Source organism: Parasteatoda tepidariorum, chromosome 7 (assembly GCF_982258835.1).
Source record: "Parasteatoda tepidariorum strain Cologne lab strain chromosome 7, Ptep-v5.0, whole genome shotgun sequence".
NCBI classification, from domain to species: Eukaryota; Metazoa; Arthropoda; class Arachnida; order Araneae; family Theridiidae; genus Parasteatoda; species Parasteatoda tepidariorum.
The window spans coordinates 86,409,860-86,436,362 of NC_141761.1; the positions used below are offsets into that span (position 1 = coordinate 86,409,860).

The 26,503-nt window shown below is 28.7% G+C and overlaps 1 protein-coding gene across 1 annotated transcript in view; it reads right to left on the reverse strand.

Moving 5' to 3' along the window:
* LOC107444192 (tachykinin-like peptides receptor 86C) overlaps positions 1–25,641 on the reverse strand; it is an 83,405-nt gene extending 57,764 nt beyond the window's left edge. The window contains exon 1 of the mRNA XM_016058278.5: positions 24,437–25,641. Coding sequence (XP_015913764.2) covers positions 24,437–24,993 — 557 coding nt within the window. The 5' untranslated portion in view covers positions 24,994–25,641. The remainder of the gene's footprint in view (positions 1–24,436) is intronic.
* Between the last annotated feature and the right edge of the window lie 862 nt (positions 25,642–26,503).

Here is a 26,503-nt window from a genome sequence, read left to right on the forward strand (position 1 = left end):
ATATATATATATATATATATATATATATATATATATATATATATATATATATATATATATATATATATATATATATATATATATATATATATATATATATAACATAAAAAGCTTCAATTAATCTTTTTATGTCAGTTTCTTTGCTATGAAACAACTCCTACTTTATTCCTAATTAATTATTCTATTTGAAATACTTTCTCACACTTTTAAAAGCCACATCCTGTTCTTAAATCTATTTTTGGCTCAAGTATGCATTTAATTAAGAGCAGGACATTTTTCCCTTTGCTCTTGTGTGGGAAACGTTCGATCTATCTCATAAACCAATAGCAACTACTAAGATTTCCCTCTTTCCCTAAATTAAGACATTTTACGGATTTTACTTTGCAAGATTTTCCCTAACATATAACCAAGGAGCGCAACTTTTCGTGTGGACTTTCACTCATTCTCATGACTGCTCTTGTCTAATAATTAATAAATAAATTTTGTACCCTCCTTCCCGACCTATGACCTGTTTTAATCCTTCCACTCGGCAACGACGTTATAAGTCGCCAGGATTTAACGGTCGGGAACGGGGTACGGTACATCAACGATATGGAATATCTCTCATTTAAAATTAAATAAATCAACTTCGGAAGAGGGTACTTCAAAAATATGGAATAACTTCAAATCATTTATTCAAATGGACATTTGGTAAATAAGCAGTCAAATTCTTCTTCAACTTAAGGCAATAATTAATTCACCCAGTATCTTCATCAAAAAAATAAACTCTTCAAAACTTTTTGTTTATTATAAATGATACGTACGCACAGTGGAACAAAACGATAATCGGTTTTCCATATGTCTATGCTGCATATTTTGTCTACGTTCCTGAGACTACTAGAAAGCTGAGCTTCAATTTTCTTCCTTGGACTAAAAAGAATAACTGCATCGAACTCCTGATAATTAAAATGTTTTATTGAAACCTTATCCCTTGGAGAAAGCGTTGATTTTGCCATTAAGTGCTGAGCTGGATCTTATCGTCGATGAATTGTTTTCACACCCCGGAATTGTTTACGACGGTGTCCTTAGATGTTCGACATTCAAAAGAAAAATAAGCTTCAATTTCTCCGTCACTATTGGTGTTAATTTACGATTCATCTTAACGAAGAAACAAATTTTTTCCCTAGTAGCTCTCGTCTTGGAATTGTGTTCACGGAATTTCAACGCACTCTCATCTCTGATGTTGTGATTTTCAAAATATCTTGGACTAATTCGAACTTTTTCACGTATCCTTTGAGTTAAATTTTTTTACAATTCTCATAAAACAATTTTTTAAATGATTATGATTTTAATTTTTTCCCATATTTGATGTTTCAAAGTGAAACTACTTTTTATATATTAATCGTATTTACTGTTGAAATTTTTTTCTTGAAATTTTTATTTTCAGTGAATTGAATGTCATAAGAAATGTTTCGAGAAATTATTTTCAAATTTATTGTTTTATGTGTTACAGCTTCTATGATTTATTGATTAGTTTAATTTATGTTTTTGTTTTACTGTAGTGTTTAGGATAAAGATGAAAATGCTATTTAAATATTTTTCTCTTCGTACTGCAACTACAATAATTATTGAAATTCAATTTTAATATATGAATGCAATTACGCTGTGAAAAAAATTAAATCAAGAAATGTTAAAACTCACACAAGTAATTTGGAAAAATGAATAAAATATTTGCGTTTAGAATTTAAATTGAAGTACAACCAGACATTAATGCTTTAGTTCAACGTTGGTAAATAGTTCATAGCTCAGTTCTAGCTCAGACATTTCCATAGACAGAAAAGATTTGGGTTACTTCAGGAAATGCCCCCAGTTGACAAACCTTTTGAAATAATTGCAATCGATAGTGTAGGTGGTTTTAATTATTACAATTCTACTAAAAAATATTTAACTTTAGTAATTGATCATCACACTCGATATATGTGGTCTTTTGCTTCGAAATCAATAACTACGGAAAGTTATGTAAATTTTTTGCACCAAATTTTTCAAATTCAAACTCCTAAAAGTATTTTGAGTGATAGAAATGCCGCGTTTACTTCTTCCCACTTTAAAAAATTTCTTAAACATAGCAAAATCAAACAATTGTTAACTACAGCCCATAGACCCGAAACTAATGGAAAAGTTGAACGTTTAGGACAAACCATTGTAACACGATTAAAATGTAAAATTAATGATTCTTCTAAAAAAATTCCTTGGCCTAAATTATTAAAAGAAGTAACCGAAGAATATAATTTAACTCCACATTCAGTAACTAAATTCCCAACTTCAGGAAATTTTAGAAGATTTTTCAGATATTTTTGCTAAAGATAAATATGATGTAGGGACAATAAGAATTGAACCTCAAAGGGTAAGATTAACATCAGACTTACCAGTATCCTTACGAGCATACAAAACTTCCCCAAAACAACAAGAGGAAATAGATAAACAAATTGAGGAATTGTTAAAGCATAATATTATTAAAGAAAGCTCTTCTCCCTATTCTGCTCCAGTAACTTTAGTTTATAAAAAAGATGAAAATAAAAAAAGTAGATTGTGTATAGACTTTAGAAAATTAAATCAAATCACTAAATCGGATGCAGAACCATTACCTCTTATAGAAACTCTTATAGATAAATTAGGGAACAATGTTTATTTTAGTAGACTTGATATGGTAAGTGGTTATTGGCAAATTCCAATCAACCCTGAAGACACTGAAAAACTTGCTTTTGTCACCAATAGTGGGTTATATGAATGGTTAAGATTGCCATTTGGGTGGAAGAACGCCCCTAGTATTTTTCAAAGAACAATACGTAGAATACTCACTAAACATAAAGTTTCATTTGCAGCTAATTATTTTGATGATATCATAATTTATTCTAATAGTTTTGAAGAACATTTAAATCATCTAAAGGAAATTTTTGAAATATGTAGATTTGAAAATTTAAAATTAAAACCTTCTAAATGTTCTTTTTTGCAAACTAAAATTCAATTTTTGGGTTATGAAATATGTCATGGTGTAGTAACTCCTGATAACAACAACATTGAAGCAATTAAAAACTTGAAACCTCCAACTAATGTTAAATCTCTTCAACGATTTTTAGGTTCAATAAATGTGTATAATAAATTTATAAATAATTATGCTAAAATTAGAGCACCTTTAAATAATTTCTTAAAGAAAAATACAACCTGGTGTTGGACTCCCAAATGTCAAGAGGCATTCGAAATTTTAAAGAATGCTTTAGTTTGTACCCTCCTTCCCGACCTATGGCCTGTTTTAATCCTTCCACTCGGCAACGACGTTATAAAACCAATAGCAACTACTAAGATTTCCCTCTTTCCCTAAATTAAGACATTTTACGGATTTTACTTTGCAAGATTTTCCCTAACATATAACCAAGGAGCGCAACTTTTCGTGTGGACTTTCACTCATTCTCATGACTGCTCTTGTCTAATAATTAATAAATAAATTTTGTACCCTCCTTCCCGACCTATGACCTGTTTTAATCCTTCCACTCGGCAACGACGTTATATATATATATATATATATATATATATATATATATATATATATATATATATATATATATATATATATATATATATATATATATATAAACGAAGCAATTTATTCACGTTAATTACTCAAAATGCTTTAAAAATACATTAAAAAAAGGGCCTCGCTCATTTCATCGATAGCCCGTTTCATCGTTACCACTTCATCGACAGATTATTTCGTCGACCGGCCATTTCGTGGACAGGGTTATTTCACCGACAGGCCATTTCGTCAACAGGGTCGTTTCATAGACAGGGTCATTTCGTCGACAGTGTCATTTCATCGAAAAGGTTATTTCGTCGACAGTGTCATTTCATCGACAGGGTCATTTCGACAACAGGGTCACTTTGTCGACAGGGTCATTTCGACAACAGGGTCACTTTGTCGACAAGGTCATTTCATCGTCAAAATCATGATTCTTTATCCATAGAAAAAAAGCTATTTTCTGAAGAGCAAGTGGAACTTGCAACGTTATGATTTTTTGTCAGTGTTTCTCAAAAAATTTTTTCCGTTTGGTCGCACTTTAAATATTGTAGGAATCTGCTCCTTCCACTTCGATAATTATCTAAATATATATTTTCGTTTTCTAAATATATATTTTGTATATTTGAGTTCCGATAGTTCTTAGAAAACTCTAATAGTGGTAACAAAACTAAGACAAAGTTCGAATAAGAATTTTGTGTTTTGTCTTGTGACTACATATAAAAATGTGACACAGTTTTTCCTTCTTGCCAAGACAGAAAATTTGTGATTAATAAAATATCAGAAATATTCCATTTGTCAACTCTAACCCCATGTAAACACTCCCTTACATATTTCGAAACTACATTTTTTTAAGTTACCCGCAAAATACCATGTAAATCAGTTTACTTTTGCCTATATAATTATTTAAGTCCTATAATTATTTTCATTGCTGTTCGAAATGAAGTCTATAGTTTTAAGAAAGTGTAATTAGAAAATGCTGAAAATTTTTGCAACAAAGAATTGAGCTTTCCTATCTCAAAATAGTCCTTAAATTTTCATTGTGATATATTTTTATTACTTTTAATTCTCACGCTATCATCAGAGTTTATTAATTTAATATTAAAAATAATTTGATTGTCAACGTCACACTTTAGCCACGATAGGCAGCTGACAATGGTTGGGATATCATGCTTTTATGTTATTTGAAAAGCGAATTTAAAGTATAATTTTCAGTTCCAAAATTATTTATTCCTTATTCTCTAATTTAGGATTGAATATTTTGCAGATTCATTAGTTCATTTTGCTCTTTGTTCTTTTCACCTTCATTCACTTGCTATATCAGGAATCTTTTTCAGTAGTCATAGCAATTGCCTTTGCAATGATAATCGATTATAAGGCACTCATTTTAAAAATGAAGCAATTTATCTGAGAAATAAATACTTAAAAAGTACTACTAGAACACACAAAAGTTTCGTTTTTTTAACTGGATGTACAGCTGAAGGAGAGGCGATATAAAAAAAAATTGCTTTAATATAAAAATTATGGAATAGTATTTGACCCTGTCAACGAAATGATCATATCGACGAAATGACTATGTCTACGAAATGACTTTGTCAATAAAACGAACCCCTCGACGAAACGATCGAGTCGACGAAATGACTTTGTCAACGAAATGACCCTGTCGATGAAATAACCTGTCTACGAAATGACTCCGTCGATGAAATGACCCTGTCGATGAAATAATCCTATCGACGAAATGACCCTGTCGATGAAAAGACTTGTGGCGAAATGGCTTGCTGACGAAACGACCCTGTCGAGGAAATGGTCTATCGATGAAAAGATTATGGATGAAATGAACCAAACTAAAAAAATATTCACTATTCATTATTAATTTCCTCTTTGAATAGCATTAGTTTATTTGTTAAATGTCAATTAAACGTTTAATAGGTATTTTTGAAATCTTAATGTATTCATACAAATTTAGAAAGTCCGCTTTTTAAGCTGGGATTTCTTAAGAATAAAAATGCTTAATTTTTCAGTTAGCATTTGAGAAGATAACCTTTGACAAATCTTATTGCTAAACGAAAAGATAAAAACTATTATGTTTCGTGTTGATATTTTAAAAAGTTCTTAAATGAAATCATCTGTATTTAACAAGTAATTTGTCGAGAAATGTCGTTACATTATTCCTTCATTAAAGAAAAAAAGGAACTGCATTAGAGTAGATCAGCTGTAAAAGTTTTGCGCAACTTAAAGCTGATCAAACATTTTCTTTTGGGATACATTTCGCAATAGCACATATTTAAAGAACAGATTGTTAGTAAATATCAATGACTGCTGATGTTTAAAAAAGATCTTTATAGACGGAACATAAAGTAGTGCAATAGATATAAAATTTAATGTCCTGAAAAATAAAAACAATTTTATTGCGTTATAAAATGACAGGCAAAATTCGCTATTAAGGCAACAACAGACTGCTCTAAAAGATATAGAAACTGCTTAAAATAATTAAAAAATTTAAAAATAATTATTTATAAATAATAACACTGAGGAACAAATTTTTTGTTACATGTACTTGGTGTTGTCTAATTCGAGTAGAAGGACTTCAATTCTGAAATTAGTTTTGTTCCTAAACTACACGCTTTTTTAAATGATATTTTTAGTCTATTTTTTTGTCGAAATGTATTTAGTCTATTTTTTTTTTTTTGTTCGAAGACGTTATACGTAACATGGAGTATCATAAATGTTACAGCAAACTTCCAGGCGAGTTTGGACACATGGCCTGAAAATGCCATCGTACGCGACTAGATGCGCTTCCATATTATTAACACTTCAGAAGCGCTCAAAGAAACAGCTCATAATATGAATGTGGCCCCTAGCGGCGTATGACTACATTTTCGGGCATGGATTCCTATGGAATTTTTGTCCTGATGATGTGCCCTAACTCCTCTAAAAATTTGTCGTAACATTTACACACACCCCTGTTATATATAACGTTTTTAAACTTGCATGTTTCGACAAAAAATAGACTAAAAATGTCATAATAAAGAAATGTAGTTTGGAGAGAAAAACTGATGGCAGATTTGAAAACAGCGATATGGAAATATCTAAGATATGTTTAAAGAAAATTGCATGCGACAGGGAAAAAATATCCCCGAGTGTTATTTATTTATAAATAGAAATACTTGGAGAAAGAAGGACGAATTGCACCTTTCCGACTGCCTATTTCACAAATAAACTTAGCAGTTTACGTTATTGATTCCTCAATTGGTTTAAGAGATACAAAGAAAAAAGATGGATTCAAAAAAATAACTTCATTTAAACCCATTCATCATAGTAAGATGATTATTTTCAGTGTCTCTGTACGGTGTCAGGCTTGTTCAGGCATTAATTTTTAAAATGATTGTCATTCCTATAATGTGTGTTAACATAATTGCATGTGTAACTTGAGTAACTTGACAAGCGCAATTTCAAAATATAAGTATTCAATTTTATATAATGCTGATATGATAAGAACTTCGCTTTTTAGAGAAACTGTTTCGGAACGAATTTAAATATACGTAATACAAAATTAAAATATTTACTAATAATTTGATATTGTTCACTAATAAATAAATATCATTAGGAGTAACAGAATATATAAAATGCTTTTAAAATAATTTAGAAACATCAATGAAAATGTTTTATAAATGGCAGAAAAAGAAGAAAAAAACACTTTCGTTATATTAAAACGATTAAATATAAAACATTTCTCAGACTTTAAACTTATACATATTAGTTCATACTAGTTATTGTTCATAGTTATACATAATATCTTATTATTTATCGTAAACAATTTAGAAATTAAAATAATAGAATTTGGCTATTTACTGCACAGATTTATTTGGCGCAAATGGGACACCAATGTCTTATTTATATGTATTTTTTACAAGTAAAAATAGACTTTGTTGCATTTTAATGATAAAAAACAGCCGAATAATTATCAAAATAAAATCTCTTACATTCCCGGAATTATATTGATTCTAAAATATATACTCCCAAAAAAAGTAATTTGATTTCTTCAAAAATTTATCAATAATTGGTTTTATAAATTATAGAAATTTCAATGATTAACTATTATTTCTTTTAGATTTAAATAATTGCAAATTTGAAAAATTTTTGTTTGGAAGTGAGGCCTGTTTGGAAACGTTTACCTTTAACACGAGAAAAGAAGCCAGTTTTTTATACTGTATTTCATTACAAAAAATTATTAGAATGCAAAATATGATTTTTTTCTCTTACTTTGGCCTAAATTAATACAAAATAATGAGGAAAAAATATGTTTAATGAAAATTCTCATTCAGAGGGTGAAAAACACAGAAGTAATAAATTAATAATACTAAAAATGTAATTAAATTTATAAAGAAATTCTTTTAAAATCCTCATATTTTAAGAAACGAAACGTAAAGATCATAAAAATAAAATAATGGAGCTTTCACGAGTTATTGTCGATTCACACAATAATAGTAGATAAATGATATAATAAAATTTTATTATGTTTATACGTGAGTCATAAATTTCTTCACCATTTAAACTGAGACTCATCTATTTGTCACAAGGATATTTCCCGAAGAAGATTATATAGAACCAGTTTTTAAAAAAAAACTTTGCAAAATATATACTTACATTTTCAAAATGTTAGCAAAATAATATAATTACAGTAAGGAACCGATTATCCGGAACGATCGGGACCATCGCTATTCCGGATAACTGATTTTTCCGGTTTTCTGAATCGCTACAAAAAGTCGTTTTTTTATTATTAAACCCAACTAAAAAAATATATATATTTGGAAATAATCTTAAAAAGAAGAAAAAACGATGAAGTAATACACTAATAATTATTTCCAAAATGATGGTAAAGTAAACATCTTTAAAAAAAGAAAGAAAAATCCTAAAATCTTATGAGGAAAAAAAATTTTTTTTTTTAAATGGTGGGAAAATGTATCGAATTTCGTTCCGGTTTTTTGGTTTTCCGGTTTTCTGATTTCCGGATAACGGGTTCTGTACTATTCATTTATACAGTTTGCCACAAAAGTTAAGGTACACATAAAACTTCTATTAAATACTGAAATAATGCTTTTTTTCCAATATTTTTACTGAATTAGTAATAAATTGATGGAAAAAGATGTTACATGAAATGAAAACAATACTTAATATAATTTAGTGAGAGAAAATATTAAATAATTTTAAAAAGTTGTGATCACCTTATTACGATCACTGATTACTCATTGGTCAAATGCATTTTAAGTCATGGGTTGCAGAAACTTTCTCAATTGAAGTTCGTGAAGTTTATTCATATTTATATTAAAATCACCGTCAATGCATTAATTATACGTTAATAATAAAAAGAATATAATAAACTCACCATTTTAATACATATCAAAATTAAAAGTGAAAAAAAGAATTCTTAAAAAATTATCAAGCAGCAGAGATCGCCATAGCAACGCATGCTCACTGTTTACTATTACTCTTGAGCATATTTGAAAAGTGTGATGAGGTTTTAATAAAATACAGACTCCATCAAACCCAAACCAAGACCCATTTTTCCAATGGGTAAAAATGAAAGCTCATATTTTTACCAGTTTCAATTCCGGCAACAGTTTAGGCACAAATGGCAATATTTATTCAAAGAAAAGAAAACACAAAATTTTGAATAATTTGATAGAGAAAATAATAAATAGTTGAAAAGATAATAAATAGTTGCACTAACATATAATCATGTACTGATAAACGAGAATGTTGAAGTAAACACGTGGTTTGAGAAGTAATAAAAACTTAAAATTAATTACGGAATAAAAATCGTTATAACACTCTTATTACCTTATCAACAGTAGACTAACTTCGAAATTTAAATTTGAATGATAATCTGGAAAATAAACTTCTCAATATTCTAACTAAATACTAAAATTAATTATAGAATAAAAAATCGTTATAACACTCTTATTACCTTATCAACAGTAGACTAACTTCGAAATTTAAATTTGAATGATAATCTGGAAAATAAACTTCTCTATATTCTAACTAAATACTAACATCGGCTTGGTACATTGCTTGTAACAAGAACAAATTTAACAAGTCAAAAGAAGCCAAATCAGGACTGCCAAAAGCGCGAGTTCCTTCTAAATATAGCAACCCTGTCGCTTTTTTTAAAAATATATCTATGAATAAATTTTCCCTTCTAACTCACAAAAAGTAATTAATATCATTAATATCTTATGAAATGCAGCAGATCTGAGCTCAAAAGTTATACTATTTATTTATTTTACAGAAAACAAAAATATCTGTTTTAAAATATTGCCTCGAATAATGAGCTGCAGTAAGCAGCTATAAACTGTCTAACCGGAAGTCGCGAAGGTATGGAAATCGAAACTATTTTTAAATAAGATATAAAATCCATAAAAGCTGCACATTGTCTCAGTGGCAAAAAGTAATATTAGTTTTCATTTTCAACATCCAGAAAAATAAAATATGGCAGCAATGAAACCAGGAGATTAATATTGATTCATTATTGAATATCCAAATATGTCATAACTCAAAAAATATGTCCACTAGAAGTAAAAAGTGAAACTCAAATATGTCAGTGTTGAGACCATGAAAACACTTAATTGAACTTATGAATGAAGTATGAATGAAAATATTAAGAAAGATACACCCTTTTCACAACAATAGAAAAACGTCCAAAAAGCAATTTATAATCTCCGGCTGATTATAGTATCAGAGAACAAAGTATAATTAATATTCCTTGTTTATAGTTAGCAATCTTCTCTAGAATTTAGAATGATTTGTGTAAGATGATCAATAAGGACGCAGGTGCTTTTGAAAGAAGTAATTATTGTATAGATAAAGAGAGAATGTTTTCAAAAGATCTTATGGTCTGAAACATAAAAATGGCAAAGTTTGTTTTCATGTAGCTCAAACTTGTAGTTTATAAACGAAGAAAAGGACTGTGGAATTTTTAAAACACAACAAGAAACGACATGGAATTTTCTAATGGAGATTTTAACTTTTGTTTCTAGTATTTAAATTCCATTATTTTCGAGATAATTTTAAACCAAGTTGAAAAGAAAAATCTTCATGATTCCGCCTCTAGAGATTCAAGTCTCTCCAAATATTTCAAAATGTATATAATGTAAATTCTTGCGATCTTATTTAAAGAAAAAGTTATTTCCATAGATGAGGCATAAGTTGATTTCGGTTAAGTTTTATTTAGCATTTTATGATAATTTTTTTTTAAGGAAAAGGTTTCCCCAAACAGGATCTTAGCCTTTCGCCATACGAGCCATAGTTTTACTAGCATTTGCATCATGAAAAAGCCAAACGAAATTTTTCTGCCCCTTCTCTTATTCAGGAATTTTGATAGGAAAGGGGCTACAATAAGATCTTTAGCGTAACCAAACGCTTCCCAAACGGAAAAATTTTATATCTTCATTCGTTTTAACAGATGATGATAAGCAGACTATAGGGATTTTTTGGGATTTCCTTAATGAGCGTATTTCCAAGAAATATTACCCATTGACTTATAGAAAATTACCTTTTAATTGGGATTTTTACTTATAATAAGCGAATAAGTTCAAAATAATCAACATAATTTGCATCAGATTGATGTCAATGATGATTTCAAGACAGCTTTTTTACTCTAAATATTTTATGAATTTACAACCATTTTAAGTGAAAGTTCATTTATACATTTTTTCAGACGTATCAGAAGGTACCCACGTGCCTTTAAAAATTTAAATAGCGTTTTAACATGTTAATTAACGTTTCAACATACTATTTAAACGTTGAGAACTTAGATTGAGGGAAATTTGAAACGATATTTCTTGAACAAATATTCTAAAATATCAATGATTGCTATATTTTTAACTCACTTTTTTTTTCTCGTGATCCTCAAACTCAAAAGTTTGGACGATAAAAAAAATATTCTTCTCTAATCTTGTCAACTTACACATTCATGTATTCTATTATCTACGAAGTAATTTTAGTGGAAAAAATAAACCCTTTTGTGAAAGAAATTAATAACCTTTTGTATGGTTGTGTATAAAAATAATTAGTATTTTCCGCATACAATGAAATTAAAAATTATCAAAAATGTAGAGAAATGCACAATTGATGGATAAATACTTTTTTTCATGAATATTTAAATAGATGTCAGCTTTTTTCGCGAGAGAATAGAGATTAAAAATGTATCTCAATCATTAATAGGACATTTTGAGTAATATGCGGTTTTATAAATTCATCTGGTTTAAAGAAAAATCTTAGTTTTATTCAGAATCAAACTTCTATCACTCGATTTAATTTCACTATTTCTTCTTAAACTAAAAATACGAATACTATTTTTACCATTATAACATAAGTATTATATTTAAATGAAACAATACTGGTATCCTCGGAAAACATTTTATTCGTGACATAATCTAAAACGATGTATTGTGATAAAATAAGAGTGCAATAAGTATAATTTATATGATTTCTTCGTAAAAATGTTTTTTGATGAATAGAAAATTGCTTGTAAAACTCGCAAGCTTTTTTAATAAAGAAGTACTTTCGAGACTTTTAATTAAAAAAAAACTCATAATAAATTAAGTCAAAATGCAGGCTTATAATGCCTGTAAAAAGATAACAAAAAGAAAATCGTATTCAGAAAGGATAAAGCTTTTGAATGAGATTAATTTTAAATTTCTTACTATCGGTCCAATTTATCCTTTAAAACTTAAATAACTTTGTAACAATGAAAAAAGAGTTTCTTTGTGTTAATTTATGGTTAAGATATTTCCTTTAGAATTGAGTGCAAAATGTATATACTTAACATATTAAAGTATTAATTTACGTTTAATTGTTCTTCAGCCTTAGATTTACATAAAAATAAACTAAATTTTGTAGAGAATTACATATCATTAATTAAATTTTGGTTTCGAGAAAGTTTATCAAAGAAAGAATCAAAAAAAAAAAAACCTAAGTGAGTAAAATAGGCGTATTTCAGTTTACTAATTTATTATTAATTTAATTTATTATTAATTTAATTTATTTATAATTAATTTATTAATTTATTTTTAATTTTATAATAAATTATAATAATATTATATTAAATAAATATTATTTCTTATTTAAATGAACGATGTTCTTTTCATATTCTTTTCGAAAAGTGCCAGCTACGAGAATGGCAAATTTTGAATGGCAACGGGTTTTTTTTTTGGCTCACTGTTGAACAAAAAGTACCCCTATATCTATCTATGTCTCCACAGTTAATTTGAAATGCAAGAAAAACTTTAAAACAGAGTTAGTTAAATTTAATTTTTAAGAATTTTGAAATAACACCTGTTACTATTTCTGTTTCCCGTCTAACTGAGTTTTGGTACTCTTTTTATCCTTTTGTCTACATGTATTTTTTCATTATTGACTTTTACTTCTTAATATCATAGCCATAGAGAGTTAATAATTTTTATTTTACTGTGTTATTTAAATAATACAAGTGAATAACTAAGTGAAAAGATTAGCACGGTACTTTTTTCAGTGGCTTTGCATCGCCGTCTTTATTTTTTATTTTTCATTTTATTTTTTTAAACAACAGAAATGTAAGCTAAAGAATTCTGAGGATATAAAACAATTGTTTTTTATGGACTCGAAACTTAAATCTTTGCTCTCCATTCAAGCTTAAAAATAACAATTGTGATTTCATGCTCTAAGCTTTCGAAACTTTAAAAAATAAGTTATAAAAGGTTTGTTCTATAGAAAAACAGGACGATAAGCTGATCTAATATCTTAAGAATGCAAAGTTTTTTTTTTATTTTTAGCTCTAATTTCAAGTTTATTGTTTTCTTACAACTTTGTTTAATACTAAAAGTATCAAATAATCCAATTTACCTTCTTTAATCAATGACCATGAGAGATTTTGCTTTCAAATAGCCATTTTAGAGTGCATTCTTTGTTTACATTGGAAGAATCTAAATATATGATATTAAATATGAGCAAAGAAATAACAAAAAATGCTTTTATTCTATTTGATATATATATATATATATATATATATATATATATATATATATATATATATATATATATATATATATATATATATATATATATATATATATATATATATATATATATATATATATATATATATATACAGGGTGATTCTAAGAAGATGGGCAAAATATTAGGAAGAATATTTTAAAAATTTTATCAAAGAATGCATGGTCGGAAACAAAACGCAAAGGTACTGGCGCATTTGGAAAGTTGTTTGATGCATACGTGAAAGCTCCATTCCTGTTGCGAGTTACTGTGCTGCGTTACTTGTCGCCAAGTTTTCCGCCGCTGCAGGGAAAGTTCGTGGTATGCCTGGCGTGTTTCAGAATGTTCGCCTATCTTTTCTTCGCCGTTGTACTGCGTGCATAGCCGCTGCCGGCCACTGTTTTGAACACTTATTGTAATCACATGTCATTAAATTTGCTTTTATAACTTAACTTCATCGTTCTTTGTGTGTTTTTGCCTCATATAAGAACATAAACTTTGACGTCCTCTAGTGGTTTTGCGTTTTGTTTTCGACCATGCATTCTTTGATAAAAATTGTTTGCTTGGATGTGTACTATCACTTCCTAAAATTTCGCCCATCTTTTTAGAATCACCCTGTATGTATATATATATATATATATATATATATATATACAATTTCTCTATTAATTTATAAAATTTTTCCATGTGCAAATCCATTTCGGGCAAGTCCGTCGCTAAAATTATGTGCAAATCAGGCAATTCATGTTTCTCTTTTCTATTTTTTATTTTTTTCTTAAATAAATATTTATTTTCTAAAAATATTTATGGTCAACTTCTTTAAATTATCCAGTATAATATTACCTTACGCACATCCTTTTCGGGCCCATCCTTGGTAACGAAAAAATCAAACGCACTTCAGCAATGCAGTAAGAACGGCACTTTGAAACAAAACTCCTCTAGTTACCCTCAATTTGCACTTTTGTTTTCATATTTTGTAATCTGGCAATCTTGTTACGAAAATATTTTTTAAATCTTTCTTGAAAAACTTCCCGCTTATGTAAGTACATTTGAATTCGCTACTGGCTTTATAGATTATGTTTTATTCTGTTTCTCCTTTTTATTTTATTTTATTTTCTGTTTTTACGTGTTATTTTTACTTATTGTGTTATATTTTATTTGTTGCAATTTTTGTAAAAAATTATTTTGAGTGCTGCTTGGATGAGTGCTCCTTGGAGCGCTCCTTATATTGATGGAATATCAGAAAGCACTCTTTTTTGTGGATATAATCGTGTGGTCTGATGAAAAGATTATATCTTTTATTTTCCGGATTTTTTAAAAAAAAATTTACTTTTTTTTCCCCAGTTGTTTGTTATTTTTTTTTTATTATTATTTTTCCTCACCCCCCCTTTTTTTCATATGTCCTTCATTTTCCTTTATTTTATCTTCATTTTGAACTTTATATATATATATATATATATATATATATATATATATATATATATATATATACTACGTTGAAACGTTTCAAAGCCAATTTCACACGTAAGCAGAGACTACGCAAATGTAGAAATTTAAAATCAGAATTTTCTACACATTTTATTTTTTTTATTTTTGAAAAGGTAAAAATAATGATCAAAAGCAAGAAAAAAATTATCCGATGTGTATGGAGAAGATGTATAGACAATACGACATTATATTAACTGGGTTGCTGAATTTCAATCCGACAATTTCGATGTTGAAGATGCACCTCATTCTGGAAGGTCAGTTGAAGCTGAAGGCACAATAAAGGTATTAATTAATGCAAACTAGCGAATTAATTAATGCAAACTCGTGGGCTCGCTGAAAGGGTAAATTTATGAAAATCGACCTTTCATGATCATTTGAAACACCCAGGTTTAATCTCAAAGCTTGACGTATGGGTACCTCATGTTCCTGTAAAAAGAATATGCGTCGTCACGTTGACGTCTGAGATTTGCATCCCAAACCAGTCATCAATAGCCAATTCCAATGATCAATATTTAAATAGCATCATCACGAGGGACAATACAAATGAATTGTCCCCTACAATATTAAATGCCCTACGTAATTTTTGGCCAAAGAACAAAACTTTTTTGAACCTCGAATCATTCTACTTCCAGAAACCTGACAAAAGGTATTGGACCAAAAGGGGCAATATATTATTCAATATAATATTTATTCACTATGTGAAAATCGTTTTTCTTTTTCATAAGCAAAAAAGTAATTACTTCCCGAACATATGTATACAGTTGTATACAGTTGTATGTATACAATGTATACAGTTGTTACTTAATAATTATTATTTTACTGTCTTAAATAAATGTTATCGAAGATCAATAATAATATCACATTGTTTCTTCTTTAAAAATTGCCTCAGTGATTTTAGCTATTTTGCATCATTTGCATCATACTCGCCATTTATATTTTTCTTACGTTTTCTAATATTTTTTTATATTTTTTAGTGCTATATTTTCTAATGGTACCGAAAGCGTAAATTATAGAATTCTGAGGATTTAACACAGTTATTTTTTAAAGGGTTGAAATCCTAAATCTTTGTTTTTTTATTTAATTTTTAAAAAAAACAACTACAATTGTTTGCTTTAAGCTGTCGAAAAATTTTAAAAGAAGAAACAAAAGGTCTGATCAATAAAAAAGCTGAAAGCCGATCAAATGTTGCTGATGTCTTATGCCACTTGGCAATACCAACAAGCATATTTTAAGGCAGAGGGGTGCGCTTCTTCTTGTTTTCCAGTGGCGCCGTCTATGGCCAGGTATTCAACTTCTACCGCACACATATGTCACAGCCCGTTTTACAGGAAGGACACATTCACACACCATCCATCCGATAACCGTAATTTTATCCTAAGCCACAGCACGATCAATCTCAAATCCAGTACGCACAGAGTTATTGATTTTTATGGTAACTTGGAAGAATTTAAAAACCCGGCAGATTTAGCGTGCACCAGTCACCATTTTATACGCAGGGAGTTTTCAGCAGGCAGGGATCGAACTCACGACCTCTTGGACGTTGGCTCGATGCCCTAACAACCAGACTATTCCTGCCCAGCTGATCAAACGGCCTGGGATATTAAAAAAAGATATATGTTTAATATTAAGTTTGTTTGTGTGTTTGTTTTTTTTAATTTTCCTTGATATTAATAGATAATCCAATTTACTTTGTTTTTATCAATAACCATGAAAACTTTTACTTTTATTTAGCCATTTTTAGTGTATTTTAAAATTTATATTGTGTATTAAAATTTATATTCATACTGTATATGACTATTATACAGTTTAGGATTTCTATCCTATACCAAACTATAGTATAGGATAAGAAGCCCGGGTAGTATCAACCAGGGTTCAAAAGTCTCAAAATTTTTACTTACCCTAAATTCCAACCCGAATTTTTTGTTTGATTGCATATTATTAAAACATATGAGTGCATCTACTATTATGTGTCGAAAAAATATTAAAAACTTTCTACCCAGATCAGCATTTGAAGTATAAATTCGAAGAAACGAGTCTTGATAACAATGAAGCATTAGGTATTTACTTTCAAAGAAGTATTAAATCCGAATTAGTACAGATAAAGTAATTATAAAGCTTTTTTTAAACAAAGAAGTGATACGAGATTTTATGAATACTATCAACGAGTATTATTGCAACATGTTACTTTAAACAGAGACTTGAAACTGTCTTATTTATTTTCTTGTACACAATGATTGGGAATAATTAGAACTTTACTACCTGGCTATATGTAATTTTCAAACTCTGATGTCTATCCCAATAGTAAAGTATGGGATGATTTGTTAAGCCTAATAAAATCACTTAAGAACATTTCTCTTTTCTTTAATATTGCCGTAAACCGGGGCGAGTCTACCCACCCAGGGGCGAGTCTACCCATTTTAGTTTTATTTAATTTTCACTATTTTAAATTGCAAATAAAAATATTTTACCGATGGAGGACTTAGTTCAGACTCTAAAGAAGATGGCGCTGTAGTAGTTTGATGCGTTTTTATTTATTTGGTGTCTTTTTAACCGACCTGTACAAACGTCTTTTGAGAGATTTGTATTGAAAATCAGCAAACTTTTAGTTGGTGCTCCGTAAGTATATTATTATTGTTACTATTTTCACTTTGGTTAAGTGATAAACTTATCTAAGACTAAGATTACACTAATTTTATATGAAGAAAAAAAACAAAAAGAATGTAAGTTCTGCTGTTGTAAAGAAAAAGCCAGAATTCGCGGGGCGAGTCTACCCATTCGTATTTAGTTTTAATAAAGCATAATAATATAATTTAGAACTTTGTTTATATTAAAATTAAGTCATTTTAAATGAATTTGAGTATATTATTTTAATTCTGCATTGATAAATTTATCATTAATGAGAAAATTTATAGGTTAAATATAAATGTAAATATAAAATATGTTTATTTTACCTATTTTTTCAATTTTTATATTACAAAATTAAATTTTTTTATTTAATGCAAGTTAAATAAATTATTATTTATTATTACAGATGGTTCGAAATTATATTCGCAAAACAAATGGATTTAAATGTTACAAAAAAAAGCCACCTGAGATGGAAAAAGCTATCCAAAGGATAAAAGCCAAACAGTAACAATATTAATTTTAATTTATTTTTATCAACAATAATCAGAAAAAAATGTTATTTTATAATGTTAATGATTATAAAAACAACACTGTGATCAAAATGTGAAAATCGATCAAATACTCAATTTGTGTTATTTTATGAATAAAAAAATGGAATATGTAATAAAGTTACGAATTTTGCTTCATAAATATCCTATATAGTAACTAAAATAACAATTTAATAGTAAAATTTGATTATTTACAATGTTAACATTCATTTTAGTAGAATGGGTAGACTCGCCCCATACGAGAGATTTGTCAGCAGTTCTATAAAAATATACAGTAACAGCGTAAATGTTAATATTTTCTAAAATCGATTTCACAGCTTTAAAGAGGGATAAATAGCGATTCCAAAACACCTATTAAAAGCCTTTTTTCTTTAATATTTACAAAAGTTTACCACTTGAAAGTTGACAAACTGAAAAAATGGGTAGATTCGCCCCGGTTTACGGTATAGTTGTTTTCTTTGTCATTTGATAAATAAGTAGTTTTAACTACAATCTTAATTTACGCCGCAAAATTCTAAACATGATCGGTAGTTAAATAGCCATATCTGTAATGTCTTTGAGACCATTTTGATAGAATCGAAAAAATGGAATTCAAGCTCGACGCTTTATGTGGGATCACAAATCGTAAAGGAATCGTGTTCTACCACTACAATGTGAGCCTAACACACTACAATGTGAGCCTAACACACTACAATGTGAGCCTAACACGTGAGAAATTATTGGAACGTGATTGGGAACGTATGTTGCATCCGTCATATAGCTAAAACTTTAAAATATCATTTATTTTAAATTTTACAAAAAAAAAAAAAATTCTATTATTTCTATAATTTCAAATCGCACGTTGTTGAGTCTTTTGCTAAAATTAAGCAAGTTCTATGTTCTATGAGCAAAGTTCTATGAGCAAGTTTTATGAGCGAATGATCATGATGCTCCCAGAAAGATTGCAAAAGCTCATAAAGCAGAATGGAAGATACTTGACTGATTTAATGTAAATAATTTATATATTATTCTAAAGAAACCAAAATTGTTTTCTTGCCAACCCCAATTGCTTAGACTTTCAGCTTTCCTCGATTATTTCATACTGTATTTTTATTTTTGTCATTTTTTACAAAATCTAAATTATTTGTTAATAAAGACACAATATATTATTAGCGGAGTTAAATGCTCAAACATGTTTAGAAACAACTATACGACCATTGGAAATATCACATTTCTTCAAATTGATTTTTCAACTTGAGGTTATATTCGTTAATTCCGTATTATATTCTTTAACTTGTTATGAATAAAGTTTACGACTGACACATATTCGAGTACACGAAGTACAGCATCACTGTTTGCATTGAAGTTTCTTAATATATTAAAATAAACTAGAGTAACTATTTCCATCGTGTGCTACGTATTTAACACATTTATTTACGTACATATTTGATTTAGACTAGGCATCTAAAGTAGTTTATTGAAAACATTTGCTTTTTTATGGTGATTTAATTTAGTTACAAAATTTATATTTTTCAAAGCATTTTATTTATTATCAGTTTTACATCATTTTATTTTGACTTTACATCAATTTAAAAATCGTCATCGATAAAAAAAATTAAAAAAAGTTTATTCTATAAATGCTAAATTTTACGTCGCTTACATTTTAATATTGTAAATACTAGAATGGAAAATAAACGTATGTAGTGTAAATTATCGGACGAATGTTTCAAAACGAACTGTTACATGAAATTTTCACACAAGGAGATAAGTTAATTTTATTACTTGTTTTTACTTTGAAACTTTAACTATTCAAATAATTCATTTCAAAGCATAAATTTTTCTCTACTTATATACTTATCATCAAACAAAAAATATTCAGATTTATTACAAACATGATTTAAAATTATAAATAAAAAATCTCAAGAAACTGAAGTTGTAAGATATTACTTGATTGAAACACTTCATTCACTTCAAAGGTATATAAATTGGAGATAACAGCCGACATGTTTCAAGCACTCAAAAATAAGCACCCATTTTGAAAATTAAGCACCCACTTGTCTGTCTTGAAGGAGAAGAAATTTTGTATTTTTCAATCAAATCTTCTCATTCACGTCTGATAAAGAGTGCCTTTTTTTGAGCCCTTGAAACATGTCGGCTGCTATTTCCAATTTATATATTTTTAAAGAGCATGAAGTTTTTTAGTCAAGTGAAATTTATAATGCCTTACATTTTCTATATAATCGGAACTTTTAGGCAATAGTATTTACTAGCGTAATACATTAATTAGGAGTTTTAAATATATTTCGATTCTCCAATTTAAAATTGTGAAAAAAATTTATGACAAGTTTTCGTTGAGTGCAAGTTTTGACCAAAAATTACCTTTCATAGGAACACGATATTTAAAGATTATATGAGCTTGTATAATTTTGTTTGTTATTACTCTGAGACCGTGACAAATCTATATTAGTTCTTATGAAAAAGTTGCTTTTTGTTCAGTTATATACTTTTCACGAAATGCAATGCCAATAACTTTCGTTAGCATTGGTTAATTTGCAAGAGATAGCTGGATAAATATAAAAGAATTTAATTCAATTATTGTAGTTTGGGGAAAAGATACATGATTATTGTTTTTATGTTGATCAAAAGCTTCTATATCATGAAATATCTTGCTTTGTAACAATCAATAAAATCGAGATGCTTTATCGAAATAAAATGTTATGAAAGGCATTGATTTTTTTATTAATAATTTTTATCCGTATTCAAAATAATTATTTTTCAGGATAAAAAGAGAGATGTTTTATAAATAAGAAATTTATTTGCATGCTTAAAGTTTTCTAAATCAAAATCCCAACAGCTAAATGTGCGCAATTCTAGTTTTATCGGTGCTGTTTAGGCTGTGTCCAAAATGTGTTCCGCCGAACCCTAGTGTTCCGTAAAAGAACTACAGTGTTTCAAAAAGTTTATTTCGCTAATTATGATTTTTGGAACCTATAATTATATTTATATCCCGTCAATAACCAATTATATATTTGATATTTTGAATATTTACATAAAAATTATTTATTTAAAATGCTTGGGAAGAGCTAAAAAAACTAACTAAGAGAAGCACCCTGAGCAGCTTTCGATCTAATGATCGGATTAATGATCAGATTTTCACGTACTAGAACTCAACATTAATGGTTCAAGGAGGTGACCTCAAATAAGCTTATTAGTCCGAGCAAAGGATATTTTAAGTTGTGAAATCAAGCACAAAAACGTACTTTCTCCAAATTAACAAATACACCATTACGACAATTATGATTTCTGATACCTAAAATCCGGTAAACCGATGGATGTAAATCTAAGTTGTAAATATATATATATATATATATATATATATATATATATATATATATATATATATATATATATATATATATATATATATATATATATATATATTTATTAAAATTTAAAATTATTTTATTAATTCTAATTTTAATCTAATTCATACACCTAATTTAACTATTGAATTCAAAATACGAGATGGTTACATTAGTTCAAAGATATACACATTATAGAAGAAATATGCAAAATCATTCGACAGTTAATCTCGCATATTTTTTTGTTTTGCTTTTTTTTTCAATCATACGAGTATGTCACTGCACTGTATCTCTACATCATGGTACGCTGTTATTATAAGTAACTTAAATAAAAATGACAAAATATTTTATTCAGCCGTGGTAACTCTGGGTAGAGAGCGCTCGCCTCCTAATGAGCTACCCGGGTTCGAATCCCAGCAATGACTGGTCGATACAAATTCCGCACCAGGCTCGCTCCGACCATTGTGCTAACATGAAATATCCTTAGTAGTAGACGGATCAGGGGTTGGAATTCTTTTACGCTCAGGTTAATAGTTCGAGGCTTTCGTGGTTTTCTTCTCAATGTAATGCAAATGCGTGTTAGTTCCGTCAAAAAGGTTCTTCACGAAGTCAAATTTTTCGCAATACTTGATCCAAGAGTTCCCTTGTCTTCTAGATAGGGTTCAAAATTACAAGGCTACAGAGTTGAACATTGGTAGTTGTAAACTCAAAAACATTGAGTCGGTTGTTTAACGACGGTTATAAAAATATGTTTCATAAAAATGGCAAATAAGGTTTTCATCATTTTTTTCGATAATGCAAATACGAGTTAGTTCCATCAAAAAGCCCTCCACGAAAGTTAGTTTGTCCCAATGTTAGATCCAGAACTTCTCTTGCCTCCTGAATTGAGTTTAAAATTACAAGACTACGGAATGGAGCATTGGTAGTCGTAAATCCTACATGGGGTTGGCTGTTTAGCGATGGTTATAAAATAAAATGAATCTTCGTATTTGCTTCCTAAAAATTTGGGGGTAAACTCAGAATTGAGACAGCTGTTTAACGTCAGTAAATAAATATCAATAAAAACAGTAAATAACAGTAGAAAAATAATAAGTAAATTGTAAATAAAAAGCATCGACCAAACATATATCGACAGATTTATTGATATTATAAAAAAATAGACAAAGGTTCAACCATATGCATATATACATTTAAAAAAAAAAAAGCTCGATGAAGGGAGTAATTTACCACAGAAAAACCGCGATGACCTCGCAAATAAATTTTCAATCAATTCATTAATTTTTACTTCGATTTAAACTACGTAGTTTTAAACGGTAATATCTAAACATTTTCATGAATTGATCAGAATCATGGTGGCTCAGGGAATAAAACATTCGCCTCTAAATGAGGTGACCCAGATTCAAATCTTAACGGTGGCTCGTTGATACAAATTATACTCCCTCCTCGCAACGATCTCAGTGTTGACGTAAAATACCTTCAGGGGTTGACGGATCATGGGTTAGAATCCCCTTGCCGTCAGGCTAACAGTAGGAGGTTTTCATGGTTTTCCTCTCCATGTAACACAAATACGGGTTGTTTCTATCAAAAAGTTCACCACGAAGGCTAGTTTGTCCTAATGAGTCCCAAGAGTTCACTTGTGTCTTAGAGTAGGTTTAGAATTACAAGTCTACGAAATCGAACATTGATAGTCTTAAACTCAGAATTGAGTCAGCTGTTCAACACCAGTTATAATATAAAAAGCGTCGACCCAAAATATATCGTCCGATTTAGTGATATTATTAAAAAGAAATAAACTTTCAATCTTTAAAATCCTTAATTTTTCTAGATTTAAACGGATTTTCATATTGCTAAAGATTAGAAGACCTTAATTTTGGGATTGTTTTCTTCACAAATCACTACTTTTTTTGCAGAACTATTATATTCAGAGCAGTCACGAGACTTTGTGAAACCCCCAGGAAGAGTATTTTAAAGGAAAATTAAGTATTATTTTTTTTATGGTTCCAAAGAAAATAGCTCATTAAAGTTCCATGCAGAATTGTATCATAACGTTGTATTTACGGCATCCATATGAAGAAAGAATATAATTTGCACATTGAAAGAATAACGCAAAGCAACCTAAATAGAGCACAAATTTACAATATTCGTTGCTATTATTTTTGCTTTATTCACGATGCTTAATTTTGTTCTAAATTATAGCTTTCAAAATAACGCATCTATGCAAAAATTAACAGAAACATTAAACTTTCTATTTAGATGTTTAAAAACATAAATAAAAGCATACGTCTATCTCACTGCCTGACATAGTAGCAATATGTTAAAATATAATAACTTTATCAACTTAATTTAATAAAAAGTTAACCATTTCTTATGTTATTATGATAGTATTACTTTCTTTATTATAGAATTACTGTCATTATTATAGTATATAGTCACTATTATAATATTATTTATAATATAATTATAGTATTATTTTTACGTCATTATGGTATTAAAATGTAAAGTATTTTTGGTGAGCTACGAAATATAAACTTACATTGGATGTTTTAAATCAAAAAGCATTGATAACATGAGTGATAAGATTTAAGAAATGTAAAAGACTTGCCTTAAAATTCGTTTGCCGATCTAGTTGGGCAAATACGTGCAGCAATCTACTTGTCTATCCTGTTCACTCTGAACATCGATACTTAATAATTAAAATTTGTATTTTAATCTAGGAAAACAACTAGTTATCTAAAGTGAATTCAAGTTGTATAGTTGAAATTTAGAAATATTATAGGAAATCTCAAACAGTTTAAAGCCACCATTCAAATTAAACAAACACTTGCGTAAAATATAACAGAATTATTACTTACCTGTCTAAACTCATAGCCAATATGGTAAAAACAGATGTGGATACAGTCAGACTAGCAAGAAAATTACTGATGATGCAGAAAGTTCCTCCGAACGGCCAATGGCTATTCAACATAAAAACAAAATTGAACGTGGCATTTCCACTCGCCAACAAAAAATCAGCAATCGCCAAGTTCAACAGGAAGAAATTAGTAACAGTTCTCATTCTCCTGTGTGCCATGATTATCCACATGACTATCACATTTCCAACAATTGCCACAATTATCATAATCGCAAAAACCATAGTCCACAAAAATTGTTGATACCAAGGAAGAATGTAGGGTTGGTTGAAAATACTACTTGGAATCGTATTGTTGAAGCACCTTAAATATATTTCCGAATAATTCAAAGCAGAATATTCTGGGTCAACTTCCATTTCATGCATAGTGGTTAGATTTTCACTTAACAGAGCATTGTATATTTCCTTGCAACCAGATGCGTTGGAATATAAGATCTCTTCTGTTGTAGAATCCATGTAGGCTTCTAAGAGATCGATTTCTTTCGGTTGAAGATTTCCCATTTCAATTCATAAACCAAGTAGTAATGACTTATTTTTTAGGTAATCATTAGTTTGAGAAATTATTTTTTTTGAAACTATGCTGGCTGTGTAAAATTATACAAAAAAAATTGAATGTTAGAGATCATCCAGATGCTTTTGAGAATGAAAAAACAGGTATTGTAAAAACAATATCATTCTTTGAACGAAGAAGCGGTTTCAGCTGTTTTTTAAAAGTCATTAATAATGATAAATAGGACTGCTATTAACTACAATTTATGGAAAATAATAAATAAAAAAAAAATAGGATTCTAGTTTTAGATGTAATTCAACTTAAATGGATGTACTCTCTTTAAAATATTTATATAAATAACATTATATGTTAATAGGTAATTAATAAATTTGAAATGCGCTCAAATAAAAACTCAATCACTGTAGTTTCTGAAAAAGTCAATAATGTAATCCAAAACTTTTTGCGTTTTTGATTTCTTTACAACTTAGTCTTCAGATAAGCTTATTCAAAAGAAGTTAATCAAAATCAGCTGAAACAAATAATGTTATGATGATATTCAGCATAAATGACTTCTGATTACACGAACAGCGAACGATGATCATCATCTGAATTGGAGACCAGAAGTAACGTTTACTGTATTCAAGATTCCAACGTAAAGTGGGAAATAGTGAAGTCTGTTGCTTTTCGCTTCCTTGGCTATTCCACTTGTCAGTTTCAACCCCACTTCTACTATTTGTCCGTAAACGAGGTTTATTATTTCAGTCTTCTTTTGCGTGCAATATTCATTTTTTTTTCGAAGTGTAGAAGTTATTTTATGGAAGCAGAAATAAAATATTTTATTTCTTCAAAGCAATAAATAGCCACTTAATTTTAAACATATTTATTGTAAGAGTTTTGTGTTTAGTGTGTGAAGCGGTAAGTTAAAAATAAAGAAAGATAATTTTCAAAAGAGATTTTTTACACGATTTTTTTTTATGTTAACCAATTTTTTTTGCTTTTTTTAAATATTGTAATTTTTATGATTCATGTTAAAGTCATAAAGATATTACGATTACATTAATCTATTGTTTTATTTGCTAATTTTTATAATTCGTATCTTTTTAAAAAAATTTAAATTATTCCTTAGCCTTTTTACGGATTTTATTTACCCATGACATCCGAACAATGTTTTTTTGTGAAAAGAAGTGAGTTTGTGAATTGCTAATCATTCCTTATATGCGTCGGCTGATAATTAAAAATTCCGACTCTTTGCAAACCAACAATGTCATTTTACAATGCACCAGACTAAGAAAAAAGGTTTGTAATATTTTTTACACCCGGCCATTTTTAGATATATTGAAGTAAGTTTACGTACCTTTAGACTAAGTAATATGTCAGCCCGTTTGAAATTAGTCTATATTTAAGTTGGTCCATTATTAAAGCAACAATTGCAAATAGCCTTATTAAAAGCTAATTGCCACAGTTCTGTACATTATTTCATAACGTATTAAGTTAATTAAAAAACTTTAGGATATTTTAATT